This window comes from Delphinapterus leucas, chromosome 19 (genome assembly GCF_059928025.1).
Source record: "Delphinapterus leucas isolate spDelLeu-1000000601 "Yukka" chromosome 19, BTC_Dleu_Yukka2, whole genome shotgun sequence".
Lineage (NCBI taxonomy): Eukaryota > Metazoa > Chordata > Mammalia > Artiodactyla > Monodontidae > Delphinapterus > Delphinapterus leucas.
In genome coordinates this window covers 24,637,851-24,654,032 of record NC_143147.1, presented here as the reverse complement: position 1 = coordinate 24,654,032, position 16,182 = coordinate 24,637,851, and the positions used below count along the sequence as shown (strand labels likewise).

General features: G+C 33.7%; 2 protein-coding genes across 4 annotated transcripts in view; one reads left to right on the top strand and one right to left on the bottom strand.

Annotated features, from left to right (window-relative positions):
* Positions 1-16,182, bottom strand: part of SUZ12 (SUZ12 polycomb repressive complex 2 subunit) — a 40,453-nt gene that overhangs the window by 10,563 nt on the left and 13,708 nt on the right. For both annotated transcript variants that reach the window (XM_022595896.3, XM_022595897.3), the window contains 5 exons: positions 13,341-13,390; positions 9,556-9,641; positions 7,543-7,774; positions 6,332-6,425; positions 2,010-2,115 (listed from right to left, as the gene is read on the bottom strand). In XM_022595896.3, coding sequence (XP_022451604.1) covers positions 2,010-2,115; positions 6,332-6,425; positions 7,543-7,774; positions 9,556-9,641; positions 13,341-13,390 — 568 coding nt within the window. The remainder of the gene's footprint in view (positions 1-2,009; positions 2,116-6,331; positions 6,426-7,542; positions 7,775-9,555; positions 9,642-13,340; positions 13,391-16,182) is intronic.
* The window catches only part of CRLF3 (cytokine receptor like factor 3), an 81,265-nt gene that overhangs the window by 51,866 nt on the left and 13,217 nt on the right, over positions 1-16,182 (top strand). Inside the window, exon 8 of one of the 2 annotated variants that reach the window (XR_016388905.1) lies at positions 6,851-6,980. Coding sequence is in view for 1 of the 2 variants with exons in the window: in XM_089900784.1 (XP_089756910.1) it covers positions 6,851-6,927 (77 nt within the window). In the remaining variant the exon portion in view is untranslated. Of the gene's footprint in view, positions 1-6,850; positions 7,106-16,182 lie in introns of those variants that run through there. The other variant, XM_089900784.1, reaches the window with a different exon arrangement.

Below are 16,182 nucleotides of genomic sequence, written 5' to 3'. Positions count from 1 at the left end.
TAAATTATGGGACATTATTTAAAAGAATAACACAGAGCTGTTAAAAAGAAGCAAATCTATATGACCTGACTTAAAAGGATACCCATTTCATATTGCCTCAATTTCTTGGGAAAATCCAACAACTCATATAATAATCCTTATTTTCCCATGGATAAACGTAACAAACTTTAAAAAAGAAATTTAAAACAGAAAGATAATATACCTGCAGAAAATTCAACCACTGTAGATACGTATAAAGAAATAAAAATTATTTAAAATCCCATCACCTAGAGGTAACCACTATTATGATTAATTTTATAAAAGGTGGATGTATTATTATATAAAAATTAAATATCATGGGGATCTTCTTGTCAAAGTATTGTTCTTTCAATGGCTATCTTTTTAGAGTTAAGGTGTTTCCAATTTTTCACTATTTAAAATTTTCAGGCAAGACTTGTAATCTACATCTTTTCAGTTAAACAGTTACTACCTTGTGACAAAACTGTAGAATGAAAATTAACTGTTACATAAAACTTAATAATTATATACACAATTAAAATTATTATTCGTATCGCCAGTCTGCCCTCCAATAAGGTTATACCAACTTATTCTTACATTAAAGCATTATTTGAGAGCATGTGTCCTCACGTCTCCAACTAGAAACTGTCAACCCTTTTTAACTGTTGTCAAACTAGTAGTCAAAAGTAGTATCTCTGATTTTGTTTGCATCTTTGAATACTAGTAAGGCTGAATATCTTTTTAAAAGGCTTACTGGTCATCTATATTTGTTGCTTTAAGAACTGTCAGACTGTTCTTTACCCTTTTTTTCTAATTAGATTGCTTATGTTTTTATTAACTGCATATTCATATTAGCCTTTTGTTATGTTACAAATATTAGCCCCAGTCCATCATTTGCTTTTAACTTTAGATTTGTGCAGTATATGATTCACTTTAGCCATTTTTATTTTATGCTTTCTAGTTTCTGTAGCATACCTAGAAGGGCTTTTCCTCATAGCAAGATTAATATTCACCTATATTTTTTTCTGAAGTTATATAGTGTTAATTTTCACATTTACATTTATGAGCCTTCTGGAATTTATTAGGTCTAAGTTTATTTCCAGAAGGCTAGAGACCAATTCTGTCACATGGATAATGAACAGTTTATCTTTCCCACACAGATCTAACACCAATTTTATCATAGATTAAATTCAAAATATACAGGAAACTATTTCAAGACTACGCTTCAGTGATGTGCTTATCTATTGCTAAGATTTTACCATAAATTTAAGTTCTTTTAACTTTATACTATGTTCTATTATCTGGTAAGTAAAGGTTCTCAGAAAACTTTTCCATAATTTTCCTTAGTATTATTACATATTGTTCTAGGTTAACTTGAGACTAATTTTTTAAGGCTTAAAAAAAAATCAGGATTTTGCTTGTGCTGGTACACTGATCTAATATATTTAGAAATAAATGACATTAGTATTCTGCTGAGTCTGCCTATCCAAGAAATGTATGTATGCCTATTTATTTTTTTAAGTCTCTTAGAATTCTGAGTTATTTTAAGCCTGCTTCATCTAAGATTTGAAGATTTCTTGATAAATTTATTAGTCATATGTTACCTGCTGTTACTATGAATGGAATTTAAAATATCAGTTAACATTTATTGAGCACTTATTTTATGCCAGGCACGGTGCTAAGCATCTTTAATCATTTCATTTAACCCATCAATTCTGTGCCTCTTTTCACAAATGAGAAAACCGAGACACACAGGGGATTAAGTAATTTGCCAGACGCCACATAGCTAGGAGTGGAGATTTGAAGCTGGCAGTCTGGTTCCAAGGATGATGCCTTCCATTAAATACTCTGACTAGATAATTCTGACTTGTGTTTTTCAAAGTATAAAAAAAAAGGACTCTTCCTTCCAACATGAATTCCTTCCAATGTGAATTTGCATTTGGGGAAGAAAACATCAATCAAAAATGGGAGTTCATAACTATAACGTGCTCAGTCTTCTAAGTAGTCCATACCTTCCCATCAAGAATAGTCTCCCATGTTGCTCTTTTCTTGCTTATTGGACATTCTTCCATTTCCTGCATGGCTACTTCATATTCCCCATCTAAAAGCTGTAAGCGCCTGTTAGACAAACACATACACTTTAAAGTAACCTGAGTATTATTGTAAGTACACAAATTCTACATCTTTAGATTTATACTAAAAAGCATTTATTAAATTTATAAACTAGCTTACATACCCAACAAGACTTAAAAATATACCTACACTCCATTCCTGACAAAAGAAATTTTAATGATTTGTACTGATAATTATTACTAGAGAATTATTTCATTACTGTAGCTACTCAGATGTAACTTTAAACACTTAAAGTATAATATGCCTAAGGTCTTAAAACTTGCTAAGTTTTAAACGTTAAGTATAAAGCATGTGTGCAGGCTTTATACTTTTAAAAACAAGGTAACAACGGTGTTACAATACTTGCCTTAGGGAACCGCTAAGAATTATGTCTCTGTTATCTTTAACTACTGTAAGTACTTGAACTAGAATTCTTGACTTTTATACTTGAACAGTAAACTAATTAACTGTAAGATCCTGGGGGGCACCTGGCACATATAGGTGCTCAATAAACATTTCATAGGTGAATGAATAAATGGAATACTGGTTGAATCAAAGAATCGATTAAATTCTACCCATACTCACAGTATAGTTTTAATGTGTGTGTACATATCTGTGTGTGTATACATAGTTTATGTTATTTTTTCCATACAATTAAACACTACTAACCTAAATACCATTCTTCAACCATACTCAATAATTAATTGTATATCAAGAATCTGGCATCTATTCATCAGTCTTAGAGAAATTCTGTTAGGTGGTATTAGCTGACATTTATTGAGTGCTTACTATGTGCCAGGCACTATTTTAGACTTTACAGAGTTCATTTAATCTTCCCAACACCTCTATGAAGTAGATGCTATTACTCCATTGTGCAGAAGAAACTGAGGCATAGAGAGGGTTAAATAACTTGCCTTAAGATGACACAGTGAGTAGCCAGAGCTAGCAACAGAATCTAGGTAATCTGTCTCCAAAGTCTGACTCTTAACACCGAATGATTTTGAGCCTTAAGAATTTTTGTCTTTATGCTGTGCTACTGAATTTATTCTACTTCATAATATATCAACAAGGCTGTTCAACTTAATATTTTTAGAATATTAATTCTAAAAATAATTTTATTTTATTTATTAATTTGAATAGGTAATACATTAGTATATACTTCTAAAATGGAAAGGACTTTCCTCCTCCTGCATGTTTACATGACTACATAATATTCTATTTTATGGCTGAACACGTGATAGCTACAATCCAATGTACTCTCCTACCTGTAGTGTATGAAGAGGCCCTTTTCCCCCACAGCCTCATCAACAGTGCTTTATCAAGTTTTTTGATATCTGTCAAACTGGTAAGTGAAAAAATGACATCTCAGTGTACTTCTACATTCAGATGTTTACCTTTTAGTTGTTTAAAAACCATATATGTTTTCTTTTCTTGTAAACATTTTCATGATATCCCTTCCTCATTCTTCTATTGGCCTGTGGTTTTCTTTTTACTTAGTATAATCTTTTTATATTAAAGGAATGAGGCATCTATCTATATACATTATGAGTTGAAATTAATTTTCTCCTGACTTGTCATCTTTATTTTGACTTGGCTTATGATGGCGTTTTTGTTTTCAGAAGAAGTTTTCTTATTTCACTCCATATTTCATACTCTTTCAATATGGCTTTTGAATTTTGGTCATTCTTTAAGGAGACTTTAGCTTCTCAGAGATTATAAAAAGAATTTTTATAACATCTAACTCCTCAGATCTTGGTTGGCAAATATTTCTCCTCTACTGAAAGGAACTACGACCCTTTGAAGAAATAGCCAATTCCAGAGCAGAGGTAGGAAAAGGAGAATGTAAAGCCTGGACTATCTAGAATATTCCACAAAACAAGGAAATAAATAAATAAAAACAAGTCAAACGGACTTAGGAGCCTGCTTGGAAGGGCTCCTCCTGACAAAATTTGGGACAATTTGAGCATTAAAATAGCAACATCAATAGATTAAAACAGACTGAATAAAACTGGAATTTGTTAATCCATACTGATTAAAAAAAAAAGGTTGAGAGAAGGAACGCTCTTCTTCACAGAAAAATGCCAACAAACCAAACATGGAAGAACTGATAGAAAGTTACCATGTGGCCACAGCCACAGAATAATTAAGTAAGAATCATCAATGGATGCTAAACTATTGGGTTAAAAAAAAAAGACTTGGGAGCAAAAGGACATTTATCCAGTTTCATGTATTAATTATTACAGAGGTTGCATATTAATTAAAGTGAAAAGGGACCATTAAAATGGAGAAATATGGTAAATACCACTTTAGCCAAGTGATCAAACCTAATATCAGCTGTGTCTGTGACGTGCACAAAGAACACATCACCAATTAGTGTTCCTGCCCAAAATGTTTAACCCGAATCTAAACATAAAGAAACAATCACAAAAGTCCAAATTGAAAGACATTCTGCAAAACTACAGGCCTGTATTTAAAGTGTTGTTATAAAAGGCAAAAAAAAAAAAAAAAAAAAAAAAAGGCTGGAAAACTGTTCCAAATTGAAGGAGACTGAATAGATATGGCAACTGACAGATCGCAATCCTTGACTGGGGTGAGTGGGGAACAGAAAAGGACATTATCGAGGAAACTGGGGAGAGAGTATTCTATTTTTTGTATCATGTTAAATTTCCTGAATATGATAGGCGTACTGTGGTTATGGAGGGAAATGTCCTTGCTCTTACGAGATATACGCTGAATGAAGTGTTTATGAATAAGGAATGAAATCCAGTGTCATGATCTAACCCTCAAATGGTTTGTCACAAAAATACACTCACAAATAAAGCAAATGTGGTAAAATGTTAACAACTGATAAATCTAGGTGAAGGGTACATGGGTATTAATTACTACCTGTATTGTTCTTTCAACTTTTTTATAGGTTTGGAAATTTTCAAAAGAAGTTGGGAGAAAATTCTCCCATGATTTCCTCTTGGTACTTTTTAAAAAAAGCAGTTTTTTTGTTTTAACGTACAAGGAATATGTTAATATAAGGTAGAAAGAATTCTTAAAAGAATATAATGTACCCCTCCCCTCATGCTGCCTAAAATATATAGAACATTTACCAACACTGATGAAGCCCAGTGTGCAACAACAGCCTAACTGCTTCTCCCACAGACACAACCCCTATCTCCTAGCATATATGTTTCTGTTGTTCTCCATTTAAATTTTTGATCCACATTCAAATTTCTGACTTTAAAAAAAACACTATATTGGTTTCTGCCGGTAACATTAAGCGGCATTAAGTGATATATTCTAAGACAATATGGTAGCAAAATCCATGGCATTATTCCTAATCACCTTTGCTTTCCCATTAAAAGCCCTATAACCTTTCTTTACCCTAGCAGCTAATAAGTGGATTACATTAAAGCAACAATTTACTTTTTAAAGAGCAGGAGAAACACACTAATTGCTTTTCTTGGCTCTTTCTCCTATACCTAACAGTGAACTGTGTTAACTACCAGTGAGCAGCCTAGGACAAGAAATCATGACGTATTATAGGTTTCATCCTCCAACCCTATCAAAAAAGAATGCTGTATTTGCTTCCCAGAGGTTCTTTTACTGGCACTAAGGTGCTTCATTCCCAAACGAAAACTGCAGAGATGATTATAAATCCAAGTGTTCCTTGCTACCTTGTGCCAAATGCACACAGAGCCACACAACGATGATTACACACACTTTTCTTCCTTAACTCTAGTAAATACATAATCTCAAGATTTGCACGGGGCCCACTTCATTCAGGTCTCTGCTCAAATATGACCTTTTCTCAGAGGCTTTCTCTACAAAAACCACCATTTATTCTCTTTATTCTTCTTCACAGTATTCCCACTAAGTGACATCAGTTGATACAATTTTGGGGGGTGGTGTCTGTTTCCTCCACTAGAAGTTAAGCTCCATGAGGGCAGGGGTTTTGTTGCCTTCTCACCGCCTAAAACAATGTCTGACAAAGAGGAGACACTCAGAAAATACTAGCTGAATAAACAATCTTAACTGAGCCGTTCAAATAGTTCCTCATATGTGTTTATTGCTTTCTACGTGATAAAGAGAAAAGTTCAGTATTTGCAAATTTCTTTTTTCATCCATAAGAATAAAGAGAAACAAAGGCAAAGAAACAGTATCACCACTATATTCTGCTTCAAAATAAAAACATTTCTAAAACATGGGAGCCTTGCTTGTCCATCAACATTACCTGTTTTTATCAAATACTGTCATTTGTGCAACAAATGTTTTTTCCCCATCTTCACGATTTCGTTTTCTTCTAGCTGGAAGTTCTTCATTGACATCTGAATTTGACAAACATTTCTCATGAATCAAATATTCAAGCAAAAACATACTTATGATATATAGTCCCTTCACATAACATACTACATTTATCCCAAATGAGGTTCAAATAAACTTAAGTTACAATATAATAATATCCAAACACTCTTCAACTTTATGTCTCAACCTTATGTGTATGTCCTTACTTTTTGATATTCATTGACATTATTAATCCCACAATTTTGCAAATATTATTTTCTGTTCAGAATGATCTTTATTGCTAGGCAAGGAGAAAAAAACCCTCCTCATTCATGGTTACTTTCCAGGAACTTCAAAACTCAATGATTATTTCTTCCTAGGTGCTTCTCCCCTGAACTTCACAAATACCTCTATTATACCACATATCATTTAGCTGCAATTATATTTTATGTTTATCTCCATACTCTAGGTTATGAGCCTTTGGAAGATGGAACTGGATTTCTTAATCATCTTTGTGTCCCCAGCATCTATATGTTGTTTGAATGATCACCTCAAAGGTGGATTCAGAACTGCTGGGAGGATACAAGGATAGATGTATGGTAAGTATAATAAAATGTTAACTGTAGACTCTAAGTGGTGGGTAGATAGGTGTTCACTACCAAATTCTTTTGTCTGTTCTGTATGTATGAAATTTTTCACAATAAAATGTTGAGGGGGGAGTGAATTCATTGTTTGCTGAGAGACTAATTTAAATACCAGTCTTTTCCATCCAGTGTTTATATATATATATATATATATATATATATATATTTTTTTGCTGCATGAAATGTTTCATCATACAACAATGAGAATTTTACAGGTTAAATACCTAGTACAACACAATAGCCAAAAGTCTAAGAGCAAGGCCAATCTACCATAAAATTAATTATCTCATTAGACTATAAGAGATTTGCAAATAAAGGCCATGCTATTAGAACACATGCATTTATTTCTAGTTCTGCACCATTTTTCCCGCTAAATAATTATGAAAATAACTAAAAAAAGAAATATTCTGTACACAATTATGAATACTACGAAGATGTATTAGTTCAATCATTTTCACTGATCACCTTAATAATCTCCAACAACAAAATCTAGTAAAATTATTAAAATAAAAATTACCAATATTTTCATTGGTTTCTCCATTAATCATTCCATTAAACTCTCTTCTTCCTGGACGAGTCACTCTAAATAGCAATGAGTAAGACTTCACCATATGGCTGTTACTAGGTTCAAATTCATTACTGGAAACTGCAAGGGACGGGAAATTTCCAGGTTTTGTTTGATTGAGGTCAGGATTCAAAGGCACCTGCTTTTTACCTGTAGGAACTTGCCTTATTGGACAACTTACATCCTGCAAAGGCAAAGATTATTATATTTATTTATGCATATGCAATTGTAAGAATTACAATAAAACCTCTAATCACAGCTGTAGGAAATATGGTATAGGCCATGATTTCCAAATGCCATGCTAAAATTCTAACCATATGTCTGAAAATTGTGATGAAGCAAAAAGAAAATTTGGATCAACTATCTTTCAAATATTAGCACAATTGAGGATATCCTCAATATAATGAAAATAATGATATAATAGTGTATCTAATATTTAGCTGATGGTCATCTGAAAGTTTTAAGTTAGAAATATAGAACTAAAACCATGCTTAAAATATTACAACTCATGTAAATTAATCTTTTCCCCTTAAACATTCTATTTTAACAAAATGACTCATAGGACTGTTAGAAATGAAAAAAGATTATTACAATAACCCCATTATCAACAACACTGAGAAATAGTAAATCCATATATTTAAATATATTGTTTATAAGAAGTAACATTAATTATCTTATGAGTAATATTCTGTAATTCTATAACTAGAGTTATGCTGAAAGAGCAAAGCTGAAAAATTGCAAGATGCAGAAGACCTTTTTAACAAGAAAATATAGTACATTATTTTAGGTAGCTTCTTTTTAAAAACAAACAGAATATATGCTATGGTCTTAAAATTCTGCTCTACAAGAATATAAAATGAGAAAAATAAAAGTCTCCTCCATCCCCCAGGTCTTATACTCCAGAGAAGACTAATATTAGCAATTGGTTGTATATATCCTTTGAAGAAAACATTTACGCCTATTATTTTTTTTAACACAAAAAGGACCATACTATAGTTACAGGCACATTTTTTTGCCTAAATAATAATATTATCTTGAATTTTCACATCAATACTTGTTGTGTATGGGGGTTGGGTGGGAGCGTGGAGTATTACTAACTAACTTTATAGAGTTTTTAATGCTTACACTGCTGTCTCCCATCACCTTGGTCTATTCCATACCAACGCTCTAGCACAGTTTTCACCATATCACCTTACTGTGATTGATTTTGGAAAAGCATGAGCAATCAGAACCTCTATACAGGTCATTCCATTTTTTTTTTTTTTTTTTTTTGGTCTCACCACATGGCTTGTGGGATTTTACTTCCCCGACCAGGGATCGAGCCCAGGCCCCCTGCAGTGGGAGCATGAAATCCTAACCACTGGACCGCCAGGGAATTCCCGCCCATTCTTAAAATACCCAAGGACTTAAGGCTACTAAAAGTATATCTGTTGGCTTTGGTGGGTTGCCCAGGAAATTTAACCACCATAATACTTGTTTCCATGGTGAAATGATTTCATCTTATAAATAAAAATTTGAAGCAATATATTTATAAGTTAATGGCTGATAATGCTAGAAACAGAAATTTCTTTGCCTGAGAGTAGTGTTACAAGATAATCCTTTTGGGAAAAACTCTCTCTTAGCCCTTATTTAAAACATTAATGTGTACAAATAGCTAAAACAAATAAGCTAAGAGACTGGAGCGGCAGGAAGCAACTGAATTTATGTCCTAAGATGCTAAAAGATAGCTTCTTCCCTTCACTGTCATACTCCTGTAACAGAAAGTTTTATGCAGATACCTATAGGCAGATTAGAAAAAACATGAAGATATGGGAGGTTGGCAAAAGAGGTTATCAGATTTACAATTCAGCCATCAACATATTTAAAAGCTTTTAAGGTTTATATGCATAAACAATATATATGCATAAACATATTCAATGAAAAAAACTATTCCATTTCATCTACCAGTATCATCCTATACATTACCTTTCTTTTTTTGTGGCAGACTTTCACAAGCAGGACTTCCAGGGTAACAGAATTTTGTTCATTTTCTGAATTTTGTGATGGCTTATCTAAATAGAAAATCAATACTTTAAAATCTATTTTACACCTGATCTTAGCCAAAAGGCCGAGAAGTGATTAAAATCTATTTTAAAAAAATAGTATTCATTTTCCTAAGAAGTCTGAGAATTTACAAAAAAGACTTCCTATAATGAAGTCTTCTCAGAAGTTTACTCGTTCCTTTTTCCCAAAATCAGTTTCAACCTTGACAAATGCAGTTAAGGCTTCTTAGTAGAAAGCACAAATGAAATAGTTCAGGAGAGGTTAACACACAAAATAAACATTAAAATTTTTTTTTCCTTCTTCTAAAATCTATTAGAAACATTATTTAGTTTAAGATACATTTAAATTGAACTGGTTACTATTTTACATATTTCATTTCATTTTGAATGCTCAGATATTTAAACTAAAAGGCTCTTTTTGTTGTTGTTGTTTTGTTCTTTTTGTTTTTGCGGTACGCGGGCCTCTCACTGTTGTGGCCTCTCCTGTTGCGGAGCACAGGCTCTGGACGTGCAGGCTCAGCGGCCATGGCTCACGGGCCCAGCCGCTCTGCGGCATGTGGGATCTTCCCGGACCGGGGCACGAACCCGTGTCCCCTGCATCGGGAGGCGGAGTCTCTACCACTGTGCCACCAGGGAAGCCCACTAAAAGGCTCTTTGATTTGATCAAAACTTATAACCAAAGGGATTTTAAAAAGTTTTCAAAAAATATTAAACATAAAACTTACATGCCTAAATAGGATAGCAAAAATCAAGATATTATTTACTACCTAGGGAAATCTCTTGGTTTATAATGTTTAGGAAATTTAATTTTAAAGTAATAGTCTACATTCTCTATATCAATGAACTAACAAAGGCTTCTGCAAATTAAGGTTCCAGAATACTTCCCTACAGCTTGTCTTTAATCCCAAAGGCATTAATAGTCCAAAAAACTTAAATATTTAATCATTCATTCATCAAGTTCCTAATATATCGAACTACTATGTACTTCTATATAGTTCTCTATATATTATAGATAAATCCATAAACATATACAGAAATAAAATAATTTTTGTTCTGAGATTTTGGACAATACTTCTTTCTACTTGAAAACATTCTTCTTACTCAGGGTGTATACATAAAATACATTTCAATCAGTCTCTTGAAAGTTGCATCCAGAATAAAAATAATTTAATATACCATAAAATAACCAAATATCTAAAATGCAGTAACAAAAATACTCTCTGAACAATACTCACCATGAAAACAGTACCCTAATAATCTTTGTGCATTCATTCTAAGCAGTCTCAAGTAGTAATTGCTAAACAAAAGTCTTCATTTAAAAACAAAAGAAAAAATAATCATATTTTAGGGATTGTGATGTTGCTTTTCTATCCTGATTTCTTAAAAATATTATTTCTTAAAAAAAAAACTACAAATATACCTTGAATAGACAAGGGAGGCAATATATCTGCTTCTTTCCAACTTCCACTAATTTCAAAGTTATAATGGGAAATTATTTTCTGGAAATAGAAGTATCAACAGAGTTTACTTTCTCATTTACTTCAGTATTATCAAGAAAATAAAGTTCAAGTGAATTTGTGCAATTTTTGAACTTTTTTGTCATGTAGATGGGAAAAAAGTTTATAGTACCATGCTCCAGTTAATTTCAACTAATTAATTCAAGTAAATTTAATTACTATTAATCAAATAATATTAAATATTATTCGATTAATATCCATAATGATTTCAGTGATGAATAATTTATATGTTTTATAGAAGTCCCTGAGAACAAAGGTCTAACAAACCTATAAAATTCAAATTATAAGCTTCTAAAGTATTAAGAGTTCATGTACTTTTTAAGTATCACAGAAGACCAAGTATGATGAATGATTAGAAATATGAACTCTACAAGATGATTATAAATGATTTAGGAGGAAAAAAAACATGAAAATGCTACTGAGGTTACTTCTATATAAAAAAATAGACCAGATATAAGGCAAAACTAGAAGTAACGTTACATTAACTGCTAATACAGATATGACCAGACTTCAAATTTCTTACATTAAAAACCTGGTTAGTTATCAAACTGTTCTAATATAACCATTCTGCTTATTATTGAACTTTGTTTTTTACTAAACAATACCAAGGATGACCAACCTGACCTGTTTCTTATAAAGGTTTTATTCCATTACATGATTATTAAAGGATACACACACAAATTTAACATGGACAAGCCTAGAGGCATTTTATCCATTCTGAAACCAACTGAAACTTTACCCAGTACGCTTTCACCTCTTTTAATGAAGTAACATTTAAGACTATATAATTTTCTTTATATAATATCTAACACATTGATATATCCCATTGGTAGCAGTGGTTGTTTCAGTTGTTTTATTATTGTATTAAAAAAATACTCAAGGGCTTCCCTGGTGGCGCAGTGGTTGGGAGTCCGCCTGCCGATGCAGGGGACGCGGGTTTGTGCCCCAGTCTGGGAGGATCCCGCATGCCACGGAGCGGCTGGGCCCGTGAGCCATGGCTGCTGAGCCTGCGCATCCGGAGCCTGCGCATCCGGAGCCTGCGCATCCGGAGCCTGTGCATCCGGAGCCTATGCTCCGCAACGGGAAAGGCCACAGCAGTGAGAGGCCCGTGTACCGCAAAAAAAAAAACAAAAAACAAACAAAAAAAAACCTCAAAATGTTTATGCAGAAAAGGGTTCTACTCAGGAGACTCTTCACCTATTCCAGGTTCTAAGGCAATTAACTACAATTCTCATCATAAGTCTTTATAATTTAAAGTTCGAAAAATTTTGGAAATAAAAAATCTAAGAAATTTAATTTCATTACAAGTCCTTCCCATTATTTTCTACTTACGATCTTTGGAAAGATGATGGCTCTGAGTTGGGTAAGATAATGTTACACACCATTTTTTAAACGGCAATACTTAGAGCCCTAAAAGGTACGGTTGAGCGGTAAGAGCTGGAATTTCATCTATTTAGATATGAGCCAGATGAAGCTAACGTTTACCTTCTCAAGAGTGATCCCACACAGCACTGATTATTTTAATAATTTAAAAATCTACTTAAAACTTAAATAGACAGCAAGACAGCAATAAGAAAACCAGGCGATGAACACAACCTTATGTATAAAGTCTACCTACAATTTTTAAAAACTTTTAGGGCAGAGTTTCTTATTTATTTATTTTTATTTAAGTGTAGTTGATTTACAATATTGTGCCAACCTCTGCTGTACAGCAAAGTGACTCAGTTACACACATATATATTGACACATTCTTTTTTTTTTTTTTTTCACGTTCTTTTTTTAAAGCCAGAGTTTCTTAAAACTTGTTCCTCAGACAACGTACCTCCGAATTACCTTGGTGCTTTATTAAAATGCAGACTCCTAAGCTCCACCAAAACCCTGCTAGATCTGAGTCCCCGTAGGGTCCAGGTATACGTATTTCAAACAAACTGTCAAAATGTTTCTACACACACTAAAATTTAAGAACTACTACTTTTAAAGTTTAATGAGTTGCAAGTTACCTCCTCCATATCCCACCATTGACCAAATAAAGCAATAATTGAAACTGTTGGAGAAATCCACTAAAGAGAAATTAAATTATCAACATCACCATCTTTTCCATTAAATATAATTTTATGAATTTACACGCAATTTTATTTTTCAGTCACAAAGGTGTTTTGTTGTAAGAATGCCAATATGTTTAAGTACATACCATTTTTGTGGAAGAAACCAGTAAATGTAAGCTGCAGATGAGCTGACAAGCTAAACAGAACAAAAAATTTTTATCACTTTAATATTCTATAATAAAAATAACCTAAACTTTAAAATATAACACTGAAAGCAAAGCTACTTCAGCTAATTTATAAATATTTGGCTGTCTAATTCTTAACTCTGTTCAAGTCCATGACCCCATGCTCTCCCTGTTAAGTATGACATCCAAAACAGTGTGTTTATACACATTAAAAACACACGTACACACACACACACACAAACAAAAACACCAAAGAAGCAAGGCAGAAAAAAACAGACCACCAAATAAGAGGCAAGATAATTTACTGTGCATTAGTGTTCTACCTATAAAATGGGGACAGGTTTTCCCTTCCCACCTGTCAAAATGGTAGCTGAATCCAGGCAAAAGTGTTTGAGTATTTTCAAGCTAGGAATTTCAACCTCCTAACAAATGATGCAGAACCATCACTTTCTACTTCAATTAGGGATGAAATATACAATCACAAATCTGCTACAGATTTGTAATTTACTGTTTCAACTTGTCATTTTCACTTTTAGTTTTAGAAGCAATGAAAAGGAAGCATAAACTATAATGATCCTTTTGTTTTGAAAAATATTTACTACCAATGGAAAAACTATTAAGTTGTGCTAGAATAAATAAAAACATCAACAGGCTTTTGTAGTACCTTTAAACTGGAAAAAGAGAAATCTATCTCGTGATCAGGAGCCATTCATAACTTTCCAGAACAGATGTTGGGAAAAGGGAAGCAGTACTTTTACTCAAGAAATTGACTAAAGAATCAAAGTAAATAGCAGTAAAAGGGCAATAGGGATCAATAAAGGGTATGTTTTTGTTTTTTTTAAAATGGTGGTGACAATCTACCCATTTATAATCAGAGGGGAAGAGTTATATAAAGACTTTGAGGCAAGAGAGCGTTAAGGAACAAGTAATGACTGGAAATAAGGACATATTATAAAGAGGTTAGCTTTGTAACTTTGCCCAGGACTCTTCTTCTTCTTAGAGAAACAGGAGGTAAGTGAGATATTTCAACAGAAGATGTGAGGATGCCTCTATTTTCTTAGTGAGGTAATCTATGCAAGTGTATGCTAAAAAAACTACAGGGTGGAGGTCCTGAAGGGCATTTCTAAAACAGTACTAAGAAAAGTATGCTAGGATATCAGTAGAGAACAAAATGACTATGGTGGAGTAGAAGTGTAAGGGTCCAAGCAGAGTTAGAAAGCATAAACACAGAAAGGAAAAACTAAGAATAGCAACTATAACTTAAGTATCAAGAAAAATAAAACGGGATTCTTGAAAACAGGTAATTCATGTATATTACTTTCTGACACATATCAGATACATTTCAAAAACACAAAGGAAGTGGGGAGTTGACTATAAATGGGGCATGAGGGAATCTGTAGGGTTTATCTTAATTGTAGTGGTTGTTACCTGATTGAATGCATCAGAACTATACACCAAAGAGTGAATTGGAATGCATATAAATTTATACTTCAAAAAAAAAAGTACAGGGCTTCCCTGGTGGCGCAGTGGTTGAGAGTCCGCCTGCCGATGCAGGGGACACGGGTTCGTGCCCCGGTCAGGGGAGATCCCACATGCTGCGGAGCAGCTTGGCCCGTGAGCCATGGCCGCTGAGCCTGCGTGTCCAGAGTCTGTGCTCCGCAACGGGAGAGGCCACAACAGTGAGAGGCCCGCGTACCGCAAAAAAAAAAAAAAAAAAAAAAAAAAAAAAAGTACATTAAGGGGATCAACTGTAAAGGAGCTCAAAGGACTTTTTCAAGGTAATGAAAATGTTCTATATCTTAATTGTGGTTATGCTTGTGCGAATGCATACATTTGTCAAAACTCAAACTATATACTTACGGTGAGTGTATTTTATTGAATGTTAATTATACCCAAAGTTGATTTTTAAAAAGTATATCTACCATCTATGAAATCTACGTGCCATTTTACTAAAAGAGAATTAGCATTTTCCTATCAAAACTGTTCCATAAATGTAACCTACAATGCAGAATTGGTGAAACTCCAAAACAAAACTGAAAGAAATATTCTACATTTTCCATGTTAGAAGATAATCCATTAGTCACAACCAGTCTATCCTATTCTTAGTTGCTTCAGTTAAACCTACATACTAAGGCCAGGTAAATTTTCTTAAAATGATTTTGAATGAATCATTCCTTTCTACAATTTTCTAATGGGTCCCCAACTGCGAAATCTTTTGTCTAACTGCTGTCTGTAATACGGTTCCCATTCCTTTTTACCTCTACTAAAGCCATATACAGGAAAGTAGAATAGAATGACAAAATCCAAGCTTGAATTCTGGCTCCAGTTATTAGCTGTGACCTGATATCTATAAAATGAGGAGATAACCTCTCTCAAGATTGTGAGGCTTGGATAAAATACTAAACAATCCATCAAAATACCCTCTCCCTTGGGCTTCCCTGGTGGCGCAGTGGTTGAGAGTCCGCCTGCCGAGGCAGGGGACACGGGTTCGTGCCCCGGTCCAGGAGGATCCCACATGCCGCGGAGCGGCTGGGCCCGTGAGCCATGGCTGCTGAGCCTGCGCTCCGCAACGGGAAAGGCCACAACAGTGAGAGGCCCACGTACCACACACACACACAAAAATCCTCTCCCTCTTCTACAAAGACACATCCCCAAACATCCCAGAGCTTAATTTCCTTTACAAACACTTGTATTTACCACTTTTTTGTCACAATTTTTTCACACACATTCTCTTTTGACATATCAGTGTCCTTAGCACCTAGCAGTGTCTTACAGAAAGGCACTCAACAAATGATTTTCAAAA